This window comes from Sinocyclocheilus grahami, unplaced genomic scaffold (assembly GCF_001515645.1).
Source record: "Sinocyclocheilus grahami isolate Dianchi unplaced genomic scaffold, SAMN03320097.WGS_v1.1 scaffold567.1, whole genome shotgun sequence".
Taxonomy (NCBI): domain Eukaryota; kingdom Metazoa; phylum Chordata; class Actinopteri; order Cypriniformes; family Cyprinidae; genus Sinocyclocheilus; species Sinocyclocheilus grahami.
The window spans coordinates 528,907-554,192 of NW_015505746.1; the positions used below are offsets into that span (position 1 = coordinate 528,907).

Consider the following 25,286-nt stretch of genomic DNA (forward strand, 5'->3'; position numbering starts at 1 on the left):
CTGTCAGAAATGATATCAGCATTGACCACTGAAAAACCCACACTGGTTGACGATGGAAGAAGCACTCACCTCTTGTCAGACCTGGGGGTGCCGGTGTCCTGCGTCCTGTAAGGTAAATCACATTCAAGTCACCCTACAGTAGTAAGAAGCCCAACATCCCAAAAGCTGCATGTTGTCAACGTTCTCTTTCTCTTCTCAAGAGTACCAAGTCATGAGGCACAAGCTTTATTCTCTCTGTCTGTCCCAATAAGATAATTTACAGAGCAGAGCACCACAGAGCAAAGCTTTGTTTCAAACATCATCACTACAGAGACTTAAGGAACTATATATATATATGTGTGTGTGTGTGTTGTCACATTAATGCCTATATTGTCTGAAATGGCTGTCAGAAATGATATCAGCATTGACCACTGAAAAACCCACACTGTTTGACGATGGAAGAAGCACTCACCTCTTGTCAGACCTGGGGGTGCCGGTGTCCTGCGTCCTGTAAGGTAAATCACATTCAAGTCACCCTACAGTAGTAAGAAGCCCAACATCCCAAAAGCTGCATGTTGTCAACGTTCCCTTTCTCTTCTCAAGAGTACCAAGTCATGGGGCACAAGCTTTATTCTCTCTGTCTGTCCCAATAAGATAATTTACAGAGCAGAGCACCACAGAGCAAAGCTTTGTTTCAAACATCATCACTACAGAGACTTAAGGAATAAAAATAGCTGTGAGGCCTGTATCGTGGCCACTGAGACAGATGAGACCTCTCTTACTCTAAACAGCCTGATTATGAGACAGCGACAGCTCGTCTTAAAATGAAAATACAAATTCAATGTAAAAGCATTTTTTGAGTGACAATTAAGCCCAGCACAGGGATGGATATTTAAGGTTTATTTACACTACTATTTATACGTTTGTGGTCGGTACATTTTTTGTTTTTTTATGAGAAGCCTCCTATGTTCACCAGAGCTACATTTATTGTGAACAATTTAAAATAATTTCCATTTTAATATATTTTATATATTGCAAAGCTGAATGATCCTTCAGAAATATTTACTATTATTATCAATATTCAAAACAGTTGTGCTGCTTAATGTTTTTGTGGAAACTGTGACATTTCTGTTTATTTGAACAGCATTTATTTGAAATAGAAATATTTAGTAACATTGTAAATGTCTTTACTGTCACATTTGATCAATTTAATGTGTCCTTGCTAAAAAAAAAAAAAGTATTAGTATTAAAGTATTAATTTAAAAAAAATAAAAAATCTGCCCCCAAACTTTTTAATGGTAGTGTTGGTAGACTGAAACAAACCACTTTCAGGTTTTGTAGTCTGAACAGCAAAAAGTTGCACAAAATCTGACAACAGAAATCTTAAACAATATCTAAATGTGGTTTTAATGTAATATAAAAAATCCAGTCAGTATGAAATGTCAGATTATAGTCTCATTCAGAATGCAATAGACAGAGACTGAGCAAATGGAAAACAGATGTGATTTGATAAATCTGGATTGTGTGCAGTGTGAAAATGTGATTTTATTGATATAAGCCTGGATGGTGATCACTTGACTCACTTTTCTGTCTCAGCTTCCTCCTCCTGTAGATGCTCCAGTGTACAGGGGCTGAAGTCAAAGTGAGTATTTGAAGAGGACGAGTCCTGCGAATCTCCCGGGATGACACCGTCTCCCAGTCTGGGAAGTGCAGAAGAAGGAGTTCCACCTAATCCACAGCCAGAGAGAGAGAGAGAGTGAGTGTGTCAGAAAATGAAAAGCTCTTGAAATCAGTACTGAATAGAAGCAGACAACTTGAAACTGGCCTTTGCTGGGCTTTTACTATTAAAGGTGGGGTAAGCGATTTTTCAAAAACGCTTTAGAAAACTGATTCGGGCCGACAAGCAAAACAAACTTGTAGCCAATCAGTAGTAAGGGGCGTGTCTACTCATGATATGGAGGAGAGAGCATTCAATGCACAGGATGGACATTAGCGAGCCGAGCGACAGAAAGATAGAGATGGCGGATAAAAAACAAAAGAGGAAAACGTCTGCGGAACAAAAGAAGGCTTAAGGCAATAAGGCAAGAAGTAGGACCCGTGTAAATATCGGATCAGCTTCCAGCACTGGAGAGAACTCAAGGAGCGGAAGGCCTGCGATCGGACGCCGAGGTTGCTTTGTTTCTTCTCGATAGGTGAGTAACACTGTGTCTGTGCCGCAACAGCTAAAGTCTGTCTAGTACACTGGACGCGACAAAGTGACCGTTGAAAATCATTTGAAATTTGTGTCAATACATCATGAATAGAACGCAGCAGCAGTTTTCTGTCGGGGATTTGTCGTGTCGTGCCGCATCCAGTGTAGACCATAGATATGTATATATATATTTATATGGTGTAGACAGCATCACTGATTATAATGAGTTCCATAGTATTTTGTCGCGCCGCGTCACTCGCGTCTGGTTTAGACACGGTGTAACATTGGTTTGGCTTTGTTTCACAGAACTAATAGTTGCCTGGGTTGCGTACGTATGTGTGGGGCGGAGCTATCAAAATAGGAGCGAGACCCTTTTGGGGTAGGGGCGTGTTTGTTTTGGTGATTTCAAATGTCAACATTGGCTACCAGAAATCGCTTACCCCACCTTTAAAAGTTTAAACAGAAACAAAAACAAACAAACAAAAAAATGTTACAATTATGCACACAATGAATGAAGTCTCCATTTGAGGCTCGTAAACAAAATCCCTCTCTCTAAATGTGGGCACATCCAATTTGACCATCTCCAATTAAAATGTAAAGTAAAAAAAAAGAAGAAAAAAAAAAAAAAGAAAGTAAAACAGGCCGATTATTCTCTGATTTGAGCCATGACCCTGATAACCAGGAGAGCACTGACATAGCTCAGACAAAGCAAACAAATAAAAACATCTAAATACTAAACATCTAAATTAGAATCCTATCCTATCTGTTTAGTAACCATGGTAATTTCCCTTAGAAACTAGACCTTTTTCAAATCTTGAGTCAAGAAATAAGATTATACGTTTTTGCAAACAGCTGCAGGAAAATAAGTGGAAATATGGTGCAAGGAAAGGAGAGAAAGAGGAATCATTAAGGGCAGATAACAATGAGAGGGACGATGACAGTGGAGAAAAAAAGAGGAGAAAAAGACAGAAGACATTAAAGAGCAATAAGGTCCCATTAGTTAACATTATTTAATGCAGTATTTATTTGTATTTAAATATAGTATTTATTCATCCTTGGTAACATTAATAAATGTACAACTCACTGTTTAATTGTTAGTTCATGTTTACTCAGGTCTATTAAATAATATTAACAGATGCAACTTTAGATTTTTTTATAATGTATTAGCAAATGTTTTTCATTCTTTGTGAAAAACTTTTTATGAAAATGAAAACCTTTTTATTGTTGGTTCATGTTCACTAACATACTTAACTAATGTTAACAAATGTCACCAAGAAAATAAGTATGGCTGAACTTCACTGGGGGGCTTTTCTCAGTCAATACTCAAATTTACATGATCAGTTTGATTATGAATTAGCATATCATGTAATTAATTTAATTTAAATCTTTAAATGACTGACAATCCCAAAAATAACAAAAAAGATTTGAAGGAGGAAAGCTTGTAAAAGCAGACCACAGACACTTGACAGGAATGATTTGCGAAGCATCTCTCACCAGTCTCGGACTCTCGGCTGATACCGTCTGTGCCCTGTGCTGCTGGAATGCTGTAAGGGGGTAACGTGACCAGGGCAGTGGTGCCATCTGAGCCCTCACTGGACTGACTGCCCCGTACGGGAGGAGACGACCCGTCTGCCTGTTCTCCAGCGCTCAATGGTAGCTGAGGCTTTGTCGGACGCTGCCTCGGTTCCAGAGCCTTGCTGACTGCAGGGTGAGAGAGAGAGAGAGAGAACAAAATCTGTGTTGGGGCTCGCCAATAATGACTCCCTGATGGGCCAGGTCAGCGTGAAAGACTCTTGGGACAGCTGACAGAATTGTTAGTTATGCTTATGTGGATGTAAAGAGCTTTATTGCCAGATATGTTTACACATACGAGGAACTTGTTTTGGTTCCACAGCACAAACAGATTACAATGACAAGACACAGATAATAAAAATATGAATAGGAAGTGAATAGGAAATAATAATATACAACAAATATTTAAATAGACAATAGATGGTATTTGTGTGTACAGGTATGATATGTACAAATGCAAGGAAATGTGAATAAGAAGTATGGTGTGTTTAATAAATAAACATATAGATATTGTTGTGTATTACATGTTTATTGCCAAGTTAACCGTTCATGAGAAACTGTTCTTATGCCGGGCTGTTCTGCATGTATGCAAGTATAAAATTGGAAAATATATTAATTCAGTGAAAACAAAGCAGTGTTCATTTTGAATGGACTACCTTAAATAATTTCTTTAATAATTCTTTACTCTGCATACTAGTGTTAGACCTACCTGAAAAAACTTAAAGCACCGTTTGTTTAATTTGTTTTATTGTATTTGCTCTATTGCTTGTAATTTGTTCTTCTTGTTTTATTACTGACTGTTTACTTGCCTTTACTAATGTTTAAACTATAATAGTTAGTAGTTTTTGCTGTGATATCGAAACTGGAATCGAGAATTGACAACATTTGATATTTTGACAACATTATTAAAAAACAAAACCAGCTATTATTTATTTATTTGTGGCAGGGCCAGTAGAAAAAAAAAAAAAAAAAAAATTACCTTAGCTTTGAGTCCTGAATGGTATGTGTCTCTTCAAAATATAAAGGAGATTACAAATAGGTGGTTGTCTGTATAAAATGGTCACAAATAGGGAAGTAAAACAAACCCACAAGGAGCTTCACAAGGAACTAAATTATGCCACACAGAGATAAGGGTCTGAATACTTAGGACTATGTGATATTTCAGTTTTTCTTTTTTAATAAATCTGCAAAAATGTCAACAATTCTGTGTTTTTCTGTCAATATGGGGTGCTGTGTGTACATTAATGAGGAAAAAAAATTAACTTAAATGATTTTAGCAAATGGCTGCAATATAACAAAGAGTGAAAAATGTAAGAGGGTCTGAATACTTTCCGTACCCACTGTATATATATATTTTTTTCTAATTCAGTCTTTGACTTAAACTAAGTTTCACTGTTGTAGTTTAAAGGGGTCATATGATGTTGCTAAAAAGAACATTATTTTGTGTATTTGGTGTAATGCAATGTGTTTATGTGGTTTAAAGTAAAAAAAAACATTATTTTCCACAAAATGTACATCATTGTTTCTCCTCTATGCCCCGCCTTTCATCGATTTTTACAAAGCTCATCGGTCTGAAAAGCGAGGTGTGCTCTGATTAGCCAGCTATCCAGTGTGTTGTGATTGGCTGAATACCTCAAGCGTGTGACAGAAATGTTACGCCCCTTACCATACTGTGTTTCCATCATACAGTCTATGGTTTCCATGTGCCCGGTGCGACGAATTCTAAGCGGTATGTGTGGAGAAAACCAGGCACTGCTCATCACCTGTCCAATACAGTCCCAACAGTGAAGCATGGTGGTGGCAGCATCATGCTGTGGGGGTGTTTTTCAGCTGCAGGGACAGGACGACTGGTTGCAATCGAGGGAAAGATGAATGCGGCCAAGTACAGGGTTATCCTGGACGAAAACTTTCTCCAGAGTGCTCAGGACCTCAGACTGGGCCGAAGGTTTATCTTCCAACAAGACAATGACCCTAAGCACACAGCTAAAATAATGAAGGAGTGGCTTCACAACAACTCTGTGACTGTTCTTGAATGGGCCAGCCAGAGCCCTGACTTAAACCCAATTGAGCATCTCTGGAGAGACCTAAAAATGGCTGTCCACCAACGTTTACTATCCAACCTGACAGAACTGGAGAGGCTCTGCAAGGAGGAATGGCAGAGGATCCCTAAATCCAGGTGTGAAAAACTTGTTGGGTCTTTCCCAAAAAGACTCATGGCTGTATTCGATCAAAAGGGTGCTTCTACTAAATACTGAGCAAAGGGTCTGAATACTTAGGACCATGTGATATTTCAGTTTTTCTTTTTTAATAAATCTGCAAAAATGTCAACAATTCTGTGTTTTTCTGTCAATATGGGGTGCTGTGTGTACATTAATGAGGAAAAAAAATTAACTTAAATGATTTTAGCAAATGGCTGCAATATAACAAAGAGTGAAAAATGTAAGAGGGTCTGAATACTTTCCGTACCCACTGTATATATATATTTTTTTCTAATTCAGTCTTTGACTTAAACTAAGTTTCACTGTTGTAGTTTAAAGGGGTCATATGATGTTGCTAAAAAGAACATTATTTTGTGTATTTGGTGTAATGCAATGTGTTTATGTGGTTTAAAGTAAAAAAAAACATTATTTTCCACAAAATGTACATCATTGTTTCTCCTCTATGCCCCGCCTTTCATCGATTTTTACAAAGCTCATCGGTCTGAAAAGCGAGGTGTGCTCTGATTAGCCAGCTATCCAGTGTGTTGTGATTGGCTGAATACCTCAAGCGTGTGACAGAAATGTTACGCCCCTTACCATACTGTGTTTCCATCATACAGTCTATGGTTTCCATGTGCCCGGTGCGACGAGACAAAACCAATAAAACCCATTACAAACGAGGCATTTGTTGCATCCAGTGGGGACATATTTACTGATTGTAATGACTTATACTGTGTTTTTACGCTTTGCGTTGCGTATTGTGCCGCGTAAACATAAAACCTTGTCTGCATTTGTGATCGGAGAAATGACGAACAATAAGCGCTACTCTACACTGCTCAAACTCGCGTTTGAATAATCAGTGGCAAATTCTTTAAATATAAAAAAAACGTTCTTACAGGCTATGAGTCAAAAGCGCCAGACTGTCCTTGCAAAGTTGGAACTGCCCCACTTTATAGAAACATTATGTCCTCTTTTGGAAGGCCAAACAAAATATTTTCGCTTTGAGCGGCGCCCGGCGGATTCGACAAAGGAGGCTTGCTGCAACCACATGTGACGACCCCGGGCTGGACTCTGCTTCGTCCACGGTGAAAGCCGATCCGGCGATTGACAGCGCAAAGTTGATGTATTTCCTCAGCGACCAGCACGGATCAGCTCTAGGCATGACAAAGCGGCTATCGTCCTCTTTTGGAAGGCCAAACAAAGTAGTTTCGCTTTCACAATGAAACACACAGTATATCCACAACACGGTGGCGGCGGCAACAATACTACAGCGAGAATAAAAGTTACGCCTTCTTTCTTTGCGTGAACATTTGGGCGGCGTTATGCAAATCTTCCCACACAGTGAGGTAGACATGTGGGGTCGTGTTTAAACGAGGCGTTTTAGGAGGGCATGGGCAAGTCTTAACTTTTATAAAGAATATCTCTTTGGATTTGAGACTTTAGTCTTTGCAACTTTACAGATCTTCTTTATGCACCAAGAGCTTGTAACACTCTAAAGAGAAAAGAAAAATTGAAATCGCATCATATGACCCCTTTAACAATTCTGAGAAATCATTATCTGTAACTTCCAGCAGGGGGAGCAAGAGGCTCGGTTCAGTCCATGCCGAAATACTTTACAGTGTGCAGAAAATTATTCTGACAGCTAGGACCCCAGCCGAAGAACTTACAAAGCTATTCTCACAAACACTTACAAGCCAAACAGATGACTTGTACAATGCGTAACTGCAGTCAGTGCCAGAGCAGAAATAGCAATCACAAGCTCCTGTCAGAGGCTTCATTAGGCTACACTCTCTTGGATGCCATCTGGGCGGACACACAACGCCTCAGTCCCTGCTGCTGCCGCCCATATGGGCTCCTGACCGATCATATGCTACAACTACACTCCACTCACAAGACTGCAGCTAAAACTGGGAGGGAAACTATAGGGCTAGTGTGATTTGTAGACGGTTTTTGCCTTTAAAAATGTACCTTTTCAGACTTGAAGGTTTGGTTTTACTACTTTATAAAGTAATGTAAAACTGTACCATTTTACTAAATACTCCATTTCTACGTGACCTTGGATTTATTCCTCAATCTATGAGGCTGGACAGTGTTTCAGGGGTTAATCTAGGGTGACGTAATATGTCATTTATGGAAAGAGAGGACATGAGAATTCCCCTTACCACTTATCTTCCTCTGTGGCCTGTGACGTCAATCTGAAACAAAACATAAGTTGCGATTTACTGAAGTGTGAGAGACACACACAACTTCCAGTGTGTTTTACTTCTCATTTGAAAAGTGTAATATGTAAATATTATTTACCCATTTTGGTTTAAACCCAAAGATGTTCCCATAATTAGTTTAAACTCAATGATATCATATTAATCTAGGCTTAATCTTAGTTAATTTTTGGGTCAAATGGGAACCTGTTGTGTAAAAGATGACTAACAATGAATGGCCGATATGTCATATGTAAACCTTATAACTAGGGATGCACCGATACCACTTTTTCCAGTACTCGCCCGATACCGATACTTTTATTTTTGGTACTTGCCGATACAGAGTACCGATACCAATATTTTCATTGCATTTGTAAATTTTTTAAATATTGGGTACAGAAACCAAAAGAGTATGTATAATGTTAGTTGGTTAACTTAATTTATCAAATAGATACAGTCAAACCAAAATTTATTCAGACACCTTCAAAATTTCTCACATTATCACAGTTTATTCACTATAGTTTAGAAAATGGTAATAAAAAAATAACTCAGAGTTAAACTGTGTCAGAACAAATTCAGCTTGATAATGTTAGATAACTTTGATAGAAAGGTATGTAATGGATTACAATAAACCAAAAATTATTCATACAGCTGTCAATATTTACACAACTATCAATACTTAGTCGGGCGACCCTTAGCCTTAATGACAGCATATAGTCTCCTGGGCATGCTGTCATCCAGGTTCATGCAAACCTGAACTTCAATTTTTTCCCAGACTCGGTCTGAATAATTTTTGGTCACAAATTTGTTTCAATTTTAATGGTAGTCCACTGTATGAAGAATTTTTGGGTATAATATATCACAGTTTAGTTTATTTTGCTATCCTCACTTTATATAAATGAACTATAGTGTCCTGCACCCACTAGTAAAAAAAATTAAAAATTATATCTGGACAATTTTTGGTTTGACTATAAGTAAATGCTTCCTCTTGGTTCCCACTTTATTTTCATTTTTGTTATATTCATCAGTTGGGAACTTTTTTATTTTTATTAAAAAGTGTATATAGTACTTACACCAGCATTATATTAGCATTTATTGCAAACTGTTATGAGTCACCCGTTACCTTTCTGAAGGCCCCTTGCAAACTGTTATGAGTCACCCGTTAACTTTCTGAATGTTATTCTGATCAGTTTACATACTGGTCTCTTGCGAAATGTACATGCACCTTAAAAATATTCATTTATATAAAAGAAGAAGACCAAGAACAGAGCCCTGTGGGACACCCTGTGTTAAAGAGTATTGCAAGATTTAAAGTCATTGACATTTTTTTCTAACTTTATTAAGTGTCATCTTTTATGTCAAATTCAAAAATGTATAAGCCTTTTTTAAATTTCTAATTAAAACAATAGAATAAGAAGAATAAGTTACTGATCAAATGAAATCAATATTAAAAGTATTTTGCACTACAAAGGTGGCAAAGAAGAACAAAAGTGGCATGTAGTTATATTTACAGACATTTAATGAGGCTTAGAGGTGGCATGAGTGCAATTAAATTCATAAATTCATGTTGAGATGAATGTTTTAAATATAACATTTTGAATATAGAAATATTAAATGATTTACTTCACGATGCATTCATGAACAAAGCAAGTAACGGTCTTTATAAAAAAAGGTAATTGAATCATTGGCTCAATAGATTAGTTTAAAAACGCATGTTCATTCATAAACGAAAGATGGCTGTTTGCTTGGAGATGCACAGCGGCTCAGCTGTGACTTTGTCTGACTACAACACTATTCCCTGACTTTGCTCTATTTCGTCAACGAAAATTGTTTCAAACAATGCAAGTCACTTAATATTAACTTCTTGAACTGTTGTATAAATAATCATTAAAAGCTGTCACCTTAGTTCATCGCAATCTCACAATGTTCCATTTAATACATGATCAACAAAGCTCTCTAAACTGCACAATGAATATCTTATTTTACACTTTTTACTACACAACTTTACACATTATTTTGCACTTTGTTATAATGAAAGGATTTGTGAGCTTGCATAACTGAGCACTGAACTAAACTCTGGTGTTTTGAGCAGTGAGTGGATTCTGATTAACATTGCGTTCAAAGAATCAAGAGATATGTCTGTGATGCATTACTCAACGTTGCAAAAACACGTTGCAAGTGGAAACCTTTGAAACTCCCTTGAGCGCAAACACAAATATGCTGATCGGGTCAGTTGCACTGGTGCACCTAAATATTTTTTCAAGTTGCACGCAGTAGTTTTCAGTTGTAAATGCGACTGAAATGGTCGCACTGTAGTGCCCTGCTATCAAGAGAACAAGTGGCATCATCTACAGGTATATTCACATACATTTATGTCAGAATGGCCATGTGCACTTACAGTACATCTTCTATCTTAGACATGATGTGCTCTGCACAGGATCGCTCTTTTTCCAGAGCCACACGGTCTCTCATTCTCTCTGTATCCAGACGGGCTAGCTCCGCTTCAGCCAGGGTCAAACCCATACTGCGCTTGTGCCTGAGACATACAGATAACACATGGGTGAACATACTGGAGAAAGTGGATTTGACGGACACTTGTGCTGGTACATTGGAGCTGTAGAGTGTGTGTGGAGGGTTTTATCTGATTTTGTGTGTGTATTAGATAAGTGCATCTCACCTGAAGTCTTCTAGGTTCTTCTGGATGTCAGGTAGAAGTGTGTCTTGCAGCTGCTGCACATACTGTCGGTGGATGTCCTCCGAGATGGGCTCCGGCCTCTTCCGTTCTGCATTAATTGAGTGTGCAGTCCGTTCTACGGTCACACAAATATTTATAAAAGTCATGCAAAGTTCCGCTATAGTGTCACTAAAATGAGATGGGTGTCTTTTAAAAGAATATAGATGCACACGTTGCAAGTGGAAACCTTTGAAACTCCCTTGAGCGCAAACACAAATATGCTGATCGGGTCAGTTGCACTGGTGCACCTAAATATTTTTTCAAGTTGCACGCAGTAGTTTTCAGTTGTAAATGCGACTGAAATGGTCGCACTGTAGTGCCCTGCTATCAAGAGAACAAGTGGCATCATCTACAGGTATATTCACATACATTTATGTCAGAATGGCCATGTGCACTTACAGTACATCTTCTATCTTAGACATGATGTGCTCTGCACAGGATCGCTCTTTTTCCAGAGCCACACGGTCTCTCATTCTCTCTGTATCCAGACGGGCTAGCTCCGCTTCAGCCAGTGTCAAACCCATACTGCGCTTGTGCCTGAGACATACAGATAACACATGGGTGAACATACTGGAGAAAGTGGATTTGACGGACACTTGTGCTGGTACATTGGAGCTGTAGAGTGTGTGTGGAGGGTTTTATCTGATTTTGTGTGTGTATTAGATAAGTGCATCTCACCTGAAATCTTCTAGGTTCTTCTGGATGTCAGGTAGAAGTGTGTCCTGCAGCTGCTGCACATACTGTCGGTGGATGTCCTCCGAGATGGGCTCCGGCCTCTTCCTTTCTGCATTAATTGAGTGTGCAGTCCGTTCTACGGTCACACAAATATTTATAAAAGTCATGCAAAGTTCCGCTATAGTGTCACTAAAATGAGATGGGTGTCTTTTAAAAGAATATAGATGCTCTGAGGAAGTGAACACAGCTAAGAAAAGTAAATGCTTCCTCTTGGTTCCCACTTTATTTTCATTTTTGTTATATTCATCAGTTGGGAACTTTTTTATTTTTATTAAAAAGTGTATATAGTACTTACACCAGCATTATATTAGCATTCATTGCAAACTGTTATGAGTCACCCGTTACCTTTCTGAAGGCCCCTTGCAAACTGTTATGAGTCACCCGTTACCTTTCTGAATGCTATTCTGATCAGTTTACATACTGGTCTCTTGCGAAATGTACATGCACCTTAAAATATTCATTTATATAAAAGAAGAGGACCAAGAACAGAGCCCTGTGGGACACCCTGAGAGTATTGCAAGATTTAAAGTCATTGACATTTTTTTCTAACTTTATTAAGTGTCATCTTTTATGTCAAATTCAAAAATGTATAAGCCTTTTTAAAATTTCTAATTAAAACAATAGAATAAGAAGAATAAGTTACTGATCAAATGAAATCAATATTAAAAGTATTTTGCACTACAAAGGTGGCAAAGAAGAACAAAAGTGGCATGTAGTTATATTTACAGTCATTTAATGAGGCTTAGAGGTGGCATGAGTGCAATTAAATTCATAAATTCACGTTGAGATGAATGTTTTAAATATAACATTTTGAATATAGAAATATTAAATGATTTACTTCACGATGCATTCATGAACAAAGCAAGTAACGGTCTTTATAAAAAAAGGTAATTGAATCATTGGCTCAATAGATTAGTTTAAAAACGCATGTTCATTCATAAACGAAAGATGGCTGTTTGCTTGGAGATGCACAGCGGCTCAGCTGTGACTTTGTCTGACTACAACACTATTCCCTGACTTTGCTCTATTTCGTCAACGAAAATTGTTTCAAACAATGCAAGTCACTTAATATTAACTTCTTGAACTGTTGTATAAATAATCATTAAAAGCTGTCACCTTAGTTCATCGCAATCTCACAATGTTCCATTTAATACATGATCAACAAAGCTCTCTAAACTGCACAATGAATATCTTATTTTACACTTTTTACTACACAACTTTACACATTATTTTGCACTTTGTTATAATGAAAGGATTTGTGAGCTTGCATAACTGAGCACTGAACTAAACTCTGGTGTTTTGAGCAGTGAGTGGATTCTGATTAACATTGCGTTCAAAGAATCAAGAGATATGTCTGTGATGCATTACTCAACGTTGCAAAAACACGTTGCAAGTGGAAACCTTTGAAACTCCCTTGAGCGCAAACACAAATATGCTGATCGGGTCAGTTGCACTGATGCACCTAAATATTTTTTCAAGTTGCACGCAGTAGTTTTCAGTTGTAAATGCGACTGAAATGGTCGCACTGTAGTGCCCTGCTATCAAGAGAACAAGTGGCATCATCTACAGGTATATTCACATACATTTATGTCAGAATGGCCATGTGCACTTACAGTACATCTTCTATCTTAGACATGATGTGCTCTGCACAGGATCGCTCTTTTTCCAGAGCCACACGGTCTCTCATTCTCTCTGTATCCAGACGGGCTAGCTCCGCTTCAGCCAGGGTCAAACCCATACTGCGCTTGTGCCTGAGACATACAGATAACACATGGGTGAACATACTGGAGAAAGTGGATTTGACGGACACTTGTGCTGGTACATTGGAGCTGTAGAGTGTGTGTGGAGGGTTTTATCTGATTTTGTGTGTGTATTAGATAAGTGCATCTCACCTGAAATCTTCTAGGTTCTTCTGGATGTCAGGTAGAAGTGTGTCCTGCAGCTGCTGCACATACTGTCGGTGGATGTCCTCCGAGATGGGCTCCGGCCTCTTCCTTTCTGCATTAATTGAGTGTGCAGTCCGTTCTACGGTCACACAAATATTTATAAAAGTCATGCAAAGTTCCGCTATAGTGTCACTAAAATGAGATGGGTGTCTTTTAAAAGAATATAGATGCACAGTATATATACAGTGGGTACGGAAAGTATTCAGACCCCCTTAAATTTTTCACTCTTTGTTATATTACAGCCATTTGCTAAAATCATTTAAGTTAATTTTTTTTCCTCATTAATGTACACACAGCACCCCATATTGACAGAAAAACACAGAATTGTTGACATTTTTGCAGATTTATTAAAAAAGAAAAACTGAAATATCACATGGTCCTAAGTATTCAGACCCTTTGCTCAGTATTTAGTAGAAGCACCCTTTTGATCGAATACAGCCATGAGTCTTTTTGGGAAAGAGGCAACAAGTTTTTCACACCTGGATTTAGGGATCCTCTGCCATTCCTCCTTGCAGAGCCTCTCCAGTTCTGTCAGGTTGGATAGTAAACGTTGGTGGACAGCCATTTTTAGGTCTCTCCAGAGATGCTCAATTGGGTTTAAGTCAGGGCTCTGGCTGGGCCATTCAAGAACAGTCACAGAGTTGTTGTGAAGCCACTCCTTCATTATTTTAGCTGTGTGCTTAGGGTCATTGTCTTGTTGGAAGATAAACCTTCGGCCCAGTCTGAGGTCCTGAGCACTCGAGAAGGTTTGAAAAACTTGTTGCATCTTTCCCAAAAAGACTCATGGCTGTATTAGATCAAAAGGGTGCTTCTATTAAATACTGAGCAAAGGGTCTGAATACTTAGGACCATGTGATATTTCAGTTTTTCTTTTTTAATAAATCTGCAAAAATGTCAACAATTCTGTGTTTTTCTGTCAATATGGGGTCCTGTGTGTACATTAATGAGGAAAAAAAATTAACTTAAATGATTTTAGCAAATGGCTGCAATATAACAAAGAGTGAAAAATGTAAAGGGGTCTGAATACTTTCCGTACCCACTGTATATATATATATATATATATATATATATATTGTTAATCAGACGTTTTTCAAATTTACCAACAAATCAGTAAATATCAGCCAATACAGATTATTTTAAAAGTAAAAAACAAAATATCAGATGGTTAAAATGGTTTAATCAGCTGATATTTAGTTGTTTTCATTTTAAATAATAGCCCTAGGATTTAGAAGTTTCAACTTACCCAGGTCAGCGATGATGGATTCGGGCACTGTTACTTTCAAGCTCTGTTTAAAAACAAAATACAACTCTTAAACAGAGACCACAACATCTATGACAAGCTAAACAAGCTAAGACTGTTTTTAAGCTCCTCACAGCTGTTTTGTCTATGAAGAAGGTATCCATGAGGATTCGCCGTGTCTCTTTGGAGCTGGTCTGTTTGTAAAGTTCAGCATAGAGGTAGCACAGCTGCAGAGTGAGAAGGGAAACGAGTGATGTGACTCATCTGGTCTGAGACCCAACCATAAGCATGCAAGGGAGATTCATGGAACATGGAAAGTAATTTATAAACATTTTGTTAGATGCCTGGAAATTCCAGGTTCGTGGGTAATCGATCTTACAAGTGGCGCAGGGTCAAACTGAGAGACAACGTGATGGATGAAAGCTGCCAGGTGAGCAGGCCGAGATTTCAGGAGGTCTATGCTCTGAAAACAGCTACACTGGCCATTCATCTAGAGACAGAGAAAGTTAATTTACAAGTACGCATTAACATACTATTCAACTTTATGATTTAATGCTAAACTTAAATGCAGGCTTGTGAATGTAAATGTGTAAAAGCTTTTGCTATTTTCCAGGAATAAACGATGAGCTCTGTTCCAAATACTGGTGAGCTTCCTTATCAACTGTCTACCTAGGCAGCTACCTTCTAAAATGAAATCAAATGTAGAGTCGCCAGAGGCGGACAAAGTACTCAACTCCATTACTTGAGTAAAAGTACAGATACTGCTGGTCAAATATTACTCCATTACAAGTAAAAGTTGTAAAGACAGATTTTTACTTAAGTAAAAGTACAGAAGTACTTGCTTTTAAAAGTACTTAAAGGAAATTTACTTTTAGTACTTATGTCAATGCACTGATTTATTGTTGTACGTAGTATTTGCAATACCTCTGAAGCAACTTACAATACATTACACCTACTGAATACACTGACTAGCTTGCAGTATCTTTGGAATAAAGAGCTTTTAGAATGTTAAAAACCTATGGGGATTATTTAACCCCCCTACCCACCCCCACAAAAGCAGGATGGTAGTGATCTCACACAGCTCTGACATTGTGTGCACACATCTATGTGTAGCCATTCAATCACATTTGAACAGAGTGGACAGTGAAATCCTGTAAATACAGAGTGATAAGGAAGAAAAAAAATCAAACCTGCTTTAAAACCCAGCAACACAACTGTAACTGTATAACTTTACAACAGCAACACTGCTTTAACAAAAAGCAAAACAGCAAGACTTATTTGACATCAAAACAAAAATTTTTAAATGCTGTCTAATCGCTCTCGCTGTACTTTGATGTCATACACAGAACAGTCTGTGCAGTGCTGCTTCAGTCAAACACCTATTGTGTTTTATTAGGAGATGCACAACAGTTCTTCTGTGGCTTTATAGGTAATATTTTCACGTACACAATTTAGCAAAATCAGACAATATTGTGTCTAATATATACCACAATATTAACTTATTATTATTGAATTGTTGTAAATAAATATCACATTTGCAGCTGGTCAGTGTTCAAAAAATGATGGGAAATCACTTCATGTAGCCCCACAAAAGTGATTACTGATAAACTGTCTGAAAAAAAGAAAGTCACGTTTTAGGGAAGAAAAAAAATCACCTATTGACTTTCAAAGCTGCTATATAGTAACGACTTTCTACTTTGAGGATCTTGATAGAAATGTAGTGGAGTGAAAAGTACAATATTTGTCTTTCAAATGTAGTGAAGTTAAAGTCATAAGTTCCCAGAAAAAATAATACTCAAGTAAAGTACAGATACTCAAAAAGTGTACTCAAGTAAATTGTACTTAGTTACTGTCCGCCTCTGGTTATACTAAAACTCAAATTAAAACAATGGAAAAACCCTTAAGATAACATGTAGAAAGAAAAAAAAGCATCTTAAGCATGCAGAATAACATAAGTGGACTTGAACGATTAATTGCTGCTTTGAACGATTATGTAATTGTGACATCCGTAATTGTAATTGCGATTAGAAATTTGTTTAATTGTGTAGCCCTGCTGTAAAGCTGCTTGCTTTAAAGTAATCTATTGTATAAAGTACAATATAATTAAACGTGACATGACTTAAGTTGACTGGAGTGCCAAATTGCACTTGTACAACATATCCACATCGCTGGGAGGTTTGCTTGCAGTATACCACTGCTCAGATATTTCAAACTTTTTTACACCCCTAAGCAAAGCACAAAAAAGAACTTTGTTGTGAGTATATCAGGGCCTTAGGTAGGCAGCTCACTAGTGTTTGAAGTAGAGCCTGTGAGTCAAAAAATTAAGAGGAAGAAATAAACGTACAGACTACAACCAAGCCACGGTCACCCCTACCTGTTCCTGCTCTGTGTCAAAGTCTTCATCCTCAGCACCAATGATGTGTGCTACCGGACGAGAGGAGGGGCTCCCCACACTCGACTGAGAATCCTAAATGAGAAACATTCAGATTATGCACAGCACAGAAACTACAAATGAAGGCATGAGGTCAAAGAGGTCACTCACAAGGTCAGGTGTGTCTTCAGCGTCTGGTGAAGGACAGGAGTTGAGGCTGTCTCTGGGTGTGGTCTTTGGGCTGTGGCAGGGGGTCTCTCTTTGGCATGGGCTCTCTGGGACAGGACTGGGAGTGACCTGCATGGATCAGTTGACACCAAATGTCAATTACACAGAGGAATCACAAATCAGCATCCAAGCAAATGTGTGAAATGTGGAAGGTGAGGTTGATGGGGAGCAGCTGCTCAGGAGGTGTACTGACAGGGGTTGTGGTATTGTTGGTCCATGGTGGCACCATTCCAGCATCGCCCTGCCAGGAAGGGGGCCGATCCAAATCTCCCCCTCCATCCTCCTGCTCTCCTTCTCGTGGCCTTGGAGATAAGGAGCCATCCTACAACAAACATAAACAAACATTTATTAGCACTGTCATGACATCATGATATATTGCCAGAACGTGAAGTGTAATTTCTATACCACCTGTGGTGCTTGAACAAAATCGTAAAAGCCCACAGAGGTCAGGCATTATTATTTTCCTGCCTAGTTTTGATGATGACGTAACAAGCAGAAACTTCATGCAACTTTCCTAAAAACAGAAAAAAAGGAGAAAACTACTGTATGTTTATGAACATTGGCATTTGGTGTCACCAATCTCTAAAAAGGTGTCTTTTTTATGTTAACTAGATTTTTTTGTCTTAACAAGCCATGACAGCGATGCAATGAGCGACAGGGGATTCTATGTTTGAAATGGTTTGACTTGGTCAGCCATGCTGGTGCAGCAATGTGGCTGACAGCTCAGTTACTATTTGTTCTTTGTATATTAATATGGTTTCTTCTTTTGCAATTTGATTATGTACTTGCAGAGAGAGAGCCCACCCACATGCTCCTCTGATTGGCTGTGATTTGTAATTAATTTAGTTGCGTATTGTAGATATTTTGCTTCAAGTGTGGACAAATTGCTTGTCTTTGGAATCTTATTATTACATAGTGTCTTGTTAGGACACGGTGTAGTACTGGACTACAGTGTTATTTTAGTATTATTGATATACTACTGTGGTTTTTGTTAATATTTTAAATTAGATTTTATTTTATATTTTCAGTTTTATTTAACAAAGTTTTAGTAATTTTGTTGTGTTTTTGTATTTTTTCATATTTCCATATAGCTTTTTATAACATTTTAGTTTATTTTAGAACTTTAGTTTTAGTTATTATAGTACTTCAACTTAAGAAATGCTGCCTTGGAAACTAGCTGACTAATTTAATTTAATATAAAAGATAATGATTTAACATGAACAAACTCAATAAGTTTTCCTTTAGTTTCAATTTTTACATCACATTTCGGAACTGAGAATTCCTCTGAATCACAGCCTGTTTGTTGGTTTGTGTGTGCGTGTATGAGTATGTACCTGTCCAGTCCCAGTGGGCTTGCTGAGCTGCTCCTGGTGCTGTGGAATGTGCTTCTTGTCGTCCTGGATTTCCTTCAGTAGTTTAGTTGTAGGGTTCCTGCTGTGCTCCTCCGTCATGGCCTGTAATTTATCAAACATCACAGCAGCTCTGATCATTCCCACATCTCTTGTCATAGAGGATGTGAGATTGAACACTCAGAGAGTGCTGTCACAACATCACGTGGTTGATACAAGTACACTTAAGTGTATGAGTGCAATGACAGACTTAATCACACACGAGTCAGTCTACAATAATAGATTCAGTTCTGCAAATTAAGTCAATACTTTCCAATGGCTCTAATCTGAATGTGTGCGAAATACAGCATGCATTTACACATACTAATAGGTCACAGTATGCATGCGGTATTTATAAGTAACTCTGCATAGCAGCAGCATTTCAAGTACTTCAAAACTTTATAGAAAATATGGCAAGAATGCATGGCAACTTAATCAGCAACACAGTCTTCTAATACAATAAATTTCTTCAAAAAGCTAAATAATTAAATAAATTCTTTAAAAATCCTACAATGTGATTTTCTGGATTTTTTTTCTCATTTTGTCTCTCATAGTTGAGGTATACCTATGATGAAAATTACAGGCCTCTCTCATCTTTTTAAGTGGGAGAACTTGCACAATTGGTGGCTGACTAAATACTTTTTTGCCCCACTGTATGTCCATGTTCATGAATGAGAGAGAGTTTACTGTCACGCCGTGATGTGAACGCTCATTCATTAACTTGGGCAGCGACAAAACGCGCTGCTCACACTCCACTGGCATTTCGTTGTGAAACTAGCGTTAATCCAAAGACTTTAGGGACTTTGAAAACTACACTTTTGAACACTGCAACATTCAAATCTGTGTTCGGACTGCTGCTGATCCGAAGCAAGCAGCCGCCATGTATAAGTTCATGTACAGTATGAAACAGCTTCACAGTCTTTTCAACCACATATTATCATTATTAATAGAATAAATTACCTTTTGAGACTTGTATGTATTGTATCGATTATCTCGTTACGACTATAAAAAAATTATTTGTATTTGTCATTGAATCATTCACTCAAGAGATTAATTTATAAACACTGATTCATTCATTAACGAAACAAGACTTTATAAATGAGACATGCTTCATTCAAAATTATTTTTTAATTATTTAATCCAAATGAATGTATTTTTATTAAACTGAAGCAATGAACATTTTGTCAGAACCTCTAGTAAATCAATAGTTTTTTTTCTCATGATTTTCTTCAGAATTGCGCAAGAATCGCAATCTATATTTTAAACAAAAAAACTTTTATTCTCAATTTATCCAGAAACGTGCAGCTCTAATGAAAGTTTAAAGAGAATTCAAAGAGAACAGAAATGGTTTGAAACAGAAAATGTTTGCAACATTATAAATGTCTTTTCTGTCACTTTTGCTCAATTTGAAGCGTCTGTGCTGAATAAAAAAAAAAGCCAACCTAGAACAGCAGTGTATAATTTAAACCATTATGAAAGGAAATACTCAATGTAGTAACCCAGAAATCACTTTTGTATAGAGCCATAGCCCTCCTACGTGTCCAAAACGCTGCCTGTATGAAAGCATGTGACTGCTGTTGCCGTTTTGCTGCTGTGATGCTTCAAACACAACCAGAAAAACACATAATGAGTTACTGTAGTACAAGGCATACAGTGCTATGAAAGAAAGAAGGCAGATGATATGGGGCTGAGGGAGATCAAGGCTGTTTATCAATGATCTGAGCTCTTACCCATACAGGCAGAGGGGTCGGTTTGCGCTCCGAGGGGCTGGGGGAGGAAGATGAGCGCTCTGGACCGATGGACCCCGGGGAGTGAGGGGAGGTGAGCGAGAAGAGAGGCCCCTCCTCCCCCTCGCCGTCTGAGAGGGGGATCTGAGGCAAACCCGGCGGTCTCCCCAGCACTGTTAGGGCCACGTAGGAGCCCGCTGTACACAAACACACCAACAACTGTACAGTACTGTTCATTTTAAAGTGAACAACTTCAGTAAAATGATTAAAGTGAAAGACTCATGCTACTTACATTTTATTAGCTTTACAACTTCTACATGATTTGAGTGTGTAACTAATGTCCCATTGACCTGCATGAAAAAACACACATTAAACACGCTGATTAATTTAAATTCATAGATGTTACTTAACAAATCACAATGCTACAGTAGTCTTGAGTTTGTGCTGTATTTACTTAATAGCCCAAATTTATTTTTATATAAAACTTTGATTTAAAAAGCTGGTTCTCAATATTAAGAACAATATTGCCAGTTACTGTCTATTTCTGTATTAGCAAAGAAATAATGGTGCTAAAAATACTTATTTCACTGTTTTCAGTGTTATTTTAGTTCCACTGAGATACTATATAGTTTTTTATTTATATTTTGAATAAGCCTTTATTTTTTGCATTTTCCAATTTTATAAAAAAAATTTGTGGCTTTGTGGTTTTAGTAATTTTGTTTATTATTAGTTATTGCTTTTTTTAATATGTCTATATAGGTTTTATTTATTTTTATTTTCAGTTAAATTAGTACAAGTTAAACAACGAAAATGATTCAAGTATTACTTCAAGTAACAACATTTTTTTTATGGTTTTAGTTAACTATAATATGATATGAGCGTACACTATCATTCAAAACTTTGGTTAACTTCTGACACTGAAGACTGGAGTAATGATGCTGAAAATTCAGCTTTGCCACCACAAGCACACATTACATTTTAAAATATATTAAACCGGAAAATAATTATTTTAATTGGAAAAATTATTTCACAATATTACTGATTTCTCTCTATTTTTAAGCAAATAAATGCAGCTTGGTGAGCATAAGAGACTTCATTCAAAAACATAAATAAGCGTACCATCCCAAAACTTTTGAATGATAGTGTACGTCACACCATAATTATGATTTCCGAACTCATAATTAGGACCAGAGAAATATGTAGAGCTATAATTCTCCATTCAGCCAGCAGGTGGCAGAGCACAGCACCCAAGACATCCTGCCACATCAGGTGAGCCTGTCTGGAGAGTGTGTATTGTAGCCTCAGGGCTTAAAGACACAAGCCCCAGTAACAGTTTCTAGGGTTGGTCAGACAGATTGTGCTCATTTTGAACTGAATCTCGACAATTTATATTAAAATCGACTTCTCTGATTAATAAATCTGAACTTCATCACGGTGGAGCTCCTGATGATCCTCACCTTTATGATCCGGTCACCTGTCTGAACACCAGCTCGCATGGCAGCTCCATCTACATGCAAAAGAAGAGAAAGAGAGATCATGCACTCTGATGGAATGAAAAAAGATACCACGGTACCATCTGATACCGTCATTGTGCCATGGTAGTACTCTCACAGTACAGTGTAAAGATGGTCACATGTAGCTTGAATACACATTTTCACTGCCTCACTGTAGTTACGGGAAAAGCAACTATGTATTTAGCACTGTTAGTGTCGTAATTATACTGTACTGTGGTGTTACACAACCAGATAATTATCCATGCCTTGGTGGTTAAAGGAGACAAGTATGTGTTTAAGTCACTCGTGAAACTGTTCTGCATGTGCATGTTATGGAGGGCAAAACAAGGATGGTGAACAACAGGGATAGTGTCTTTCTTACCCTCTTTTACAAGCTGTACAAACACAGGGTTATCGCCGCTCACTGTCAGCCCAAAGCCACTCTCATCTTTCTGGATGATAACACAACGCTGCACAAGCCCTGAGAGACAGACAAGAGAGGGAGAGAGGGGGATAAAGCAATGGAAAGTTATGGAGGGTGCAAAAGAGAGGATGGGGACTTGGTAAGTAGCATTCAAGGAGCTGGATAAAGAAGAGTGTGTTCACATATAGTATAGTGGTTTGTGTGTGTGTGTGTAAAACCAGATCAAACGGCTGAGAGACAGTAGATAAACACACCAAAAAAGATTTCTTAAAAGGCCTGGAGCAGTCATAAAAGAGCTTTAGAAACTACATAAACAGCAAAAAAAGTGTATTTTCTGGTATGCTTGTGACTTTACAGAAAGTCTATGTGAGAAAATTTGAGAAAGCTACTCAACCATACACTACCGTTCAAAAGAGGTCAATAAGATACAAAAAAATTAATTTAAAATACATCTAAAAAATTAATGATTGATAATATAAGATGTTTCTTGAGCACCAAATCATCATATTAAAATGATTTTTGAAGGATCATTTGACAGCGATGACAGGAATAAATAATATTTTAAAAGATAATAAAATATAAAACATTCATTTTAAATATTAATACCCACAATATTACTGTTTTGCTGTATTTTTGATCAAATAAATGTAGCCTTGGAGAGCACAAGACACTTCACTTAAAAATATTTGTCAAAAATCGTACCGACCCCAGATTTTAGAATATGTTAAACTAAACCTCATTCCACAATATAAACATGCTCAAGGAGAAATTCAAAAGAATGTAGTATATAGCAAAGTCTACAAGAAATGGTGTTCTCAACCAATTTTACTTTTGTAATCAGACATATTTCTAAATTTAATAGATTTTCAACAACAACATTTTTTATTAATAATATTAATAAGGAATGTATTATTATTATTATTATTATTAGTAGTAGTAGTAGTAGTAGTAGTAGTAGTAGTAATACTAGAATTAACAAAAAATTATTAATAATAATAAAAAAAAAATAAAAAGGGTCTTGATGATGCCAAAAAGGAAAGAAGTTTCAGAATAAGATCAAGTTATTACATTACGATGAAAGATTACAAAAATACCTTTTTTCCTTAGGAATAACGTAAACTGTTAAATCACAATTTACAATAAGATCTCGAAGGTGTATTGATAAAGTAAATGAGGTAAATTTTGATTTCAAGATGATTGTAAAGTGGGATATTCTTATATAATACTATGAAGAGTATATACTTGTAATAGACCTTTTGCACAGATGATAAATTAAGACATACCCTGCAATCAATCAGGCATATTTGTGCAGGCCTGGCATCATCACATAAGAATAAATCTCTCAACTATGAGCATTGAAGTATTAAAAATGCATGTTTAAAATAATAAAAATCATGGTCCTCACAAATAGATGAATCATATTACAGCTGGAAAGAGCTGTCGAGATACAAAACACTTGTGTACCAACTAAACAAATTAAGATTCAGTACAGTTTTTCTTTTTTAAATCAGAATCTTTTTGCGTTTAAGCATACTGTCATCCAGGGTATGACAATGCAAATGTACACCATAAAAACGTTGTACAACTCTGCAGACTGGTGTCTTTTAATGTTTTTACATGGACGCTGCTTGTGTGAAGAACAAGAATATGCCAGACAAGTATCTCACCAGACTGGATCAGTCTGCAATGTGTTTCCATGAAACGCTGTGGTGTATGTCAGAAGCCACTGATGTGTGATGACTACAAAAGCGCATCTTCCTCTATTTGTGCTACTAACACAAAAACAGGCCCCCTCACACATCACACACACTCTGGCTGAGTGTAGCCATTATATTGAACTTGATTGACTGGTGCATTCCAAATTTGTGACAATTACACTCAATAAAACACGACCAGATGATCTGCCTTTGGTATTGTATTGCTTTATGGATGTGACATCTGGCCTGGATGAACTCAATGTATGCGTCTTTCAAACCTCCTGGAAACTGTTGGAATGACTGGAATGATTCTACCTCATTCTCATGCATTATTAGAAGATCTGATTCAAGAGAATCACTCATTTGAAAGATTGTTTAAGACTAGTTGTTTTACTGCTTGTATTCAGTGTAAATGCATGCGTTTCAGTTTGAGGCTATCAACCTGAAAGCAATAAGTATTATCTCCATAAGTAATTCAAATGTAGACAACATTTTTTGTAAGTTGTAGCATAGAAAAGGGGATTTCAAATTTTCTTCTTAAGCCAAGGACACCCAAATATGTTGATTCCCCTGTGAAGGACCTGACCAGATTAAAGCAGAAAAATATTGTATACTGTGTGAGGAAAAATAGCAGTAGCCTATTTTAAATTAAATAATTTGCTATTCATTGTGCTGAAGCCAAAAGCAATGTTTAAAACAGTATCTGGAAAATATTATCATCAATAATAAGAAGAAAACAATAATTATTGGTCTCTGATATTTTAGAGTTGCATGTATGTAGCTTGCATAAATGAGCATTGTAAACTTTATTTAAAAGTAAAATATACACTACAGTTCAAGATTTTTTTTTTAAGAAATCAATATTTTATTCAACATGGATGCATTAAAAACTTTTGAACTTAGATGCATTTGCTTTTGAACTTTCTACTCATCAAAGATTCCTGGAAAAAACAAGGTCACAACTGTTTCAACATTGTTAATAATAAATGTTTTTTTTTTAATCAGCATGTTAGAATGATTTTGAATGGAAGTGTACACATTTTATAAGTTTAAACATTCTGCATTAATAATATTATATACATTTTAAATGTAGATTGTTATCAATATTTATGAATTTATAATTTTGTGTGCATGTAATCAGAGTTGCTTCTAAATTTTAACCCAA

At 37.0% G+C, this 25,286-nt stretch overlaps 1 protein-coding gene across 1 annotated transcript in view; it reads right to left on the reverse strand.

The window, feature by feature from the left end:
* LOC107556420 (rho guanine nucleotide exchange factor 12-like) overlaps positions 1-25,286 on the reverse strand; it is a 109,401-nt gene that overhangs the window by 13,516 nt on the left and 70,599 nt on the right. Inside the window, exons 4-25 of the mRNA XM_016239536.1 lie at positions 22,383-22,481; positions 21,965-22,014; positions 20,800-20,857; positions 20,511-20,704; positions 18,727-18,846; positions 17,586-17,714; positions 17,336-17,461; positions 17,168-17,260; positions 15,173-15,283; positions 14,928-15,020; positions 14,797-14,839; positions 13,500-13,632; positions 13,226-13,358; positions 12,088-12,112; positions 11,551-11,683; positions 11,272-11,409; positions 10,816-11,019; positions 10,537-10,674; positions 3,962-3,972; positions 3,665-3,871; positions 1,563-1,707; positions 452-487 (exon numbers count right to left, since the gene is read on the reverse strand). Coding sequence (XP_016095022.1) covers positions 452-487; positions 1,563-1,707; positions 3,665-3,871; positions 3,962-3,972; positions 10,537-10,674; positions 10,816-11,019; positions 11,272-11,409; positions 11,551-11,683; positions 12,088-12,112; positions 13,226-13,358; positions 13,500-13,632; positions 14,797-14,839; positions 14,928-15,020; positions 15,173-15,283; positions 17,168-17,260; positions 17,336-17,461; positions 17,586-17,714; positions 18,727-18,846; positions 20,511-20,704; positions 20,800-20,857; positions 21,965-22,014; positions 22,383-22,481 — 2,419 coding nt within the window. The remainder of the gene's footprint in view (positions 1-451; positions 488-1,562; positions 1,708-3,664; positions 3,872-3,961; positions 3,973-10,536; positions 10,675-10,815; positions 11,020-11,271; positions 11,410-11,550; positions 11,684-12,087; positions 12,113-13,225; positions 13,359-13,499; positions 13,633-14,796; positions 14,840-14,927; positions 15,021-15,172; positions 15,284-17,167; positions 17,261-17,335; positions 17,462-17,585; positions 17,715-18,726; positions 18,847-20,510; positions 20,705-20,799; positions 20,858-21,964; positions 22,015-22,382; positions 22,482-25,286) is intronic.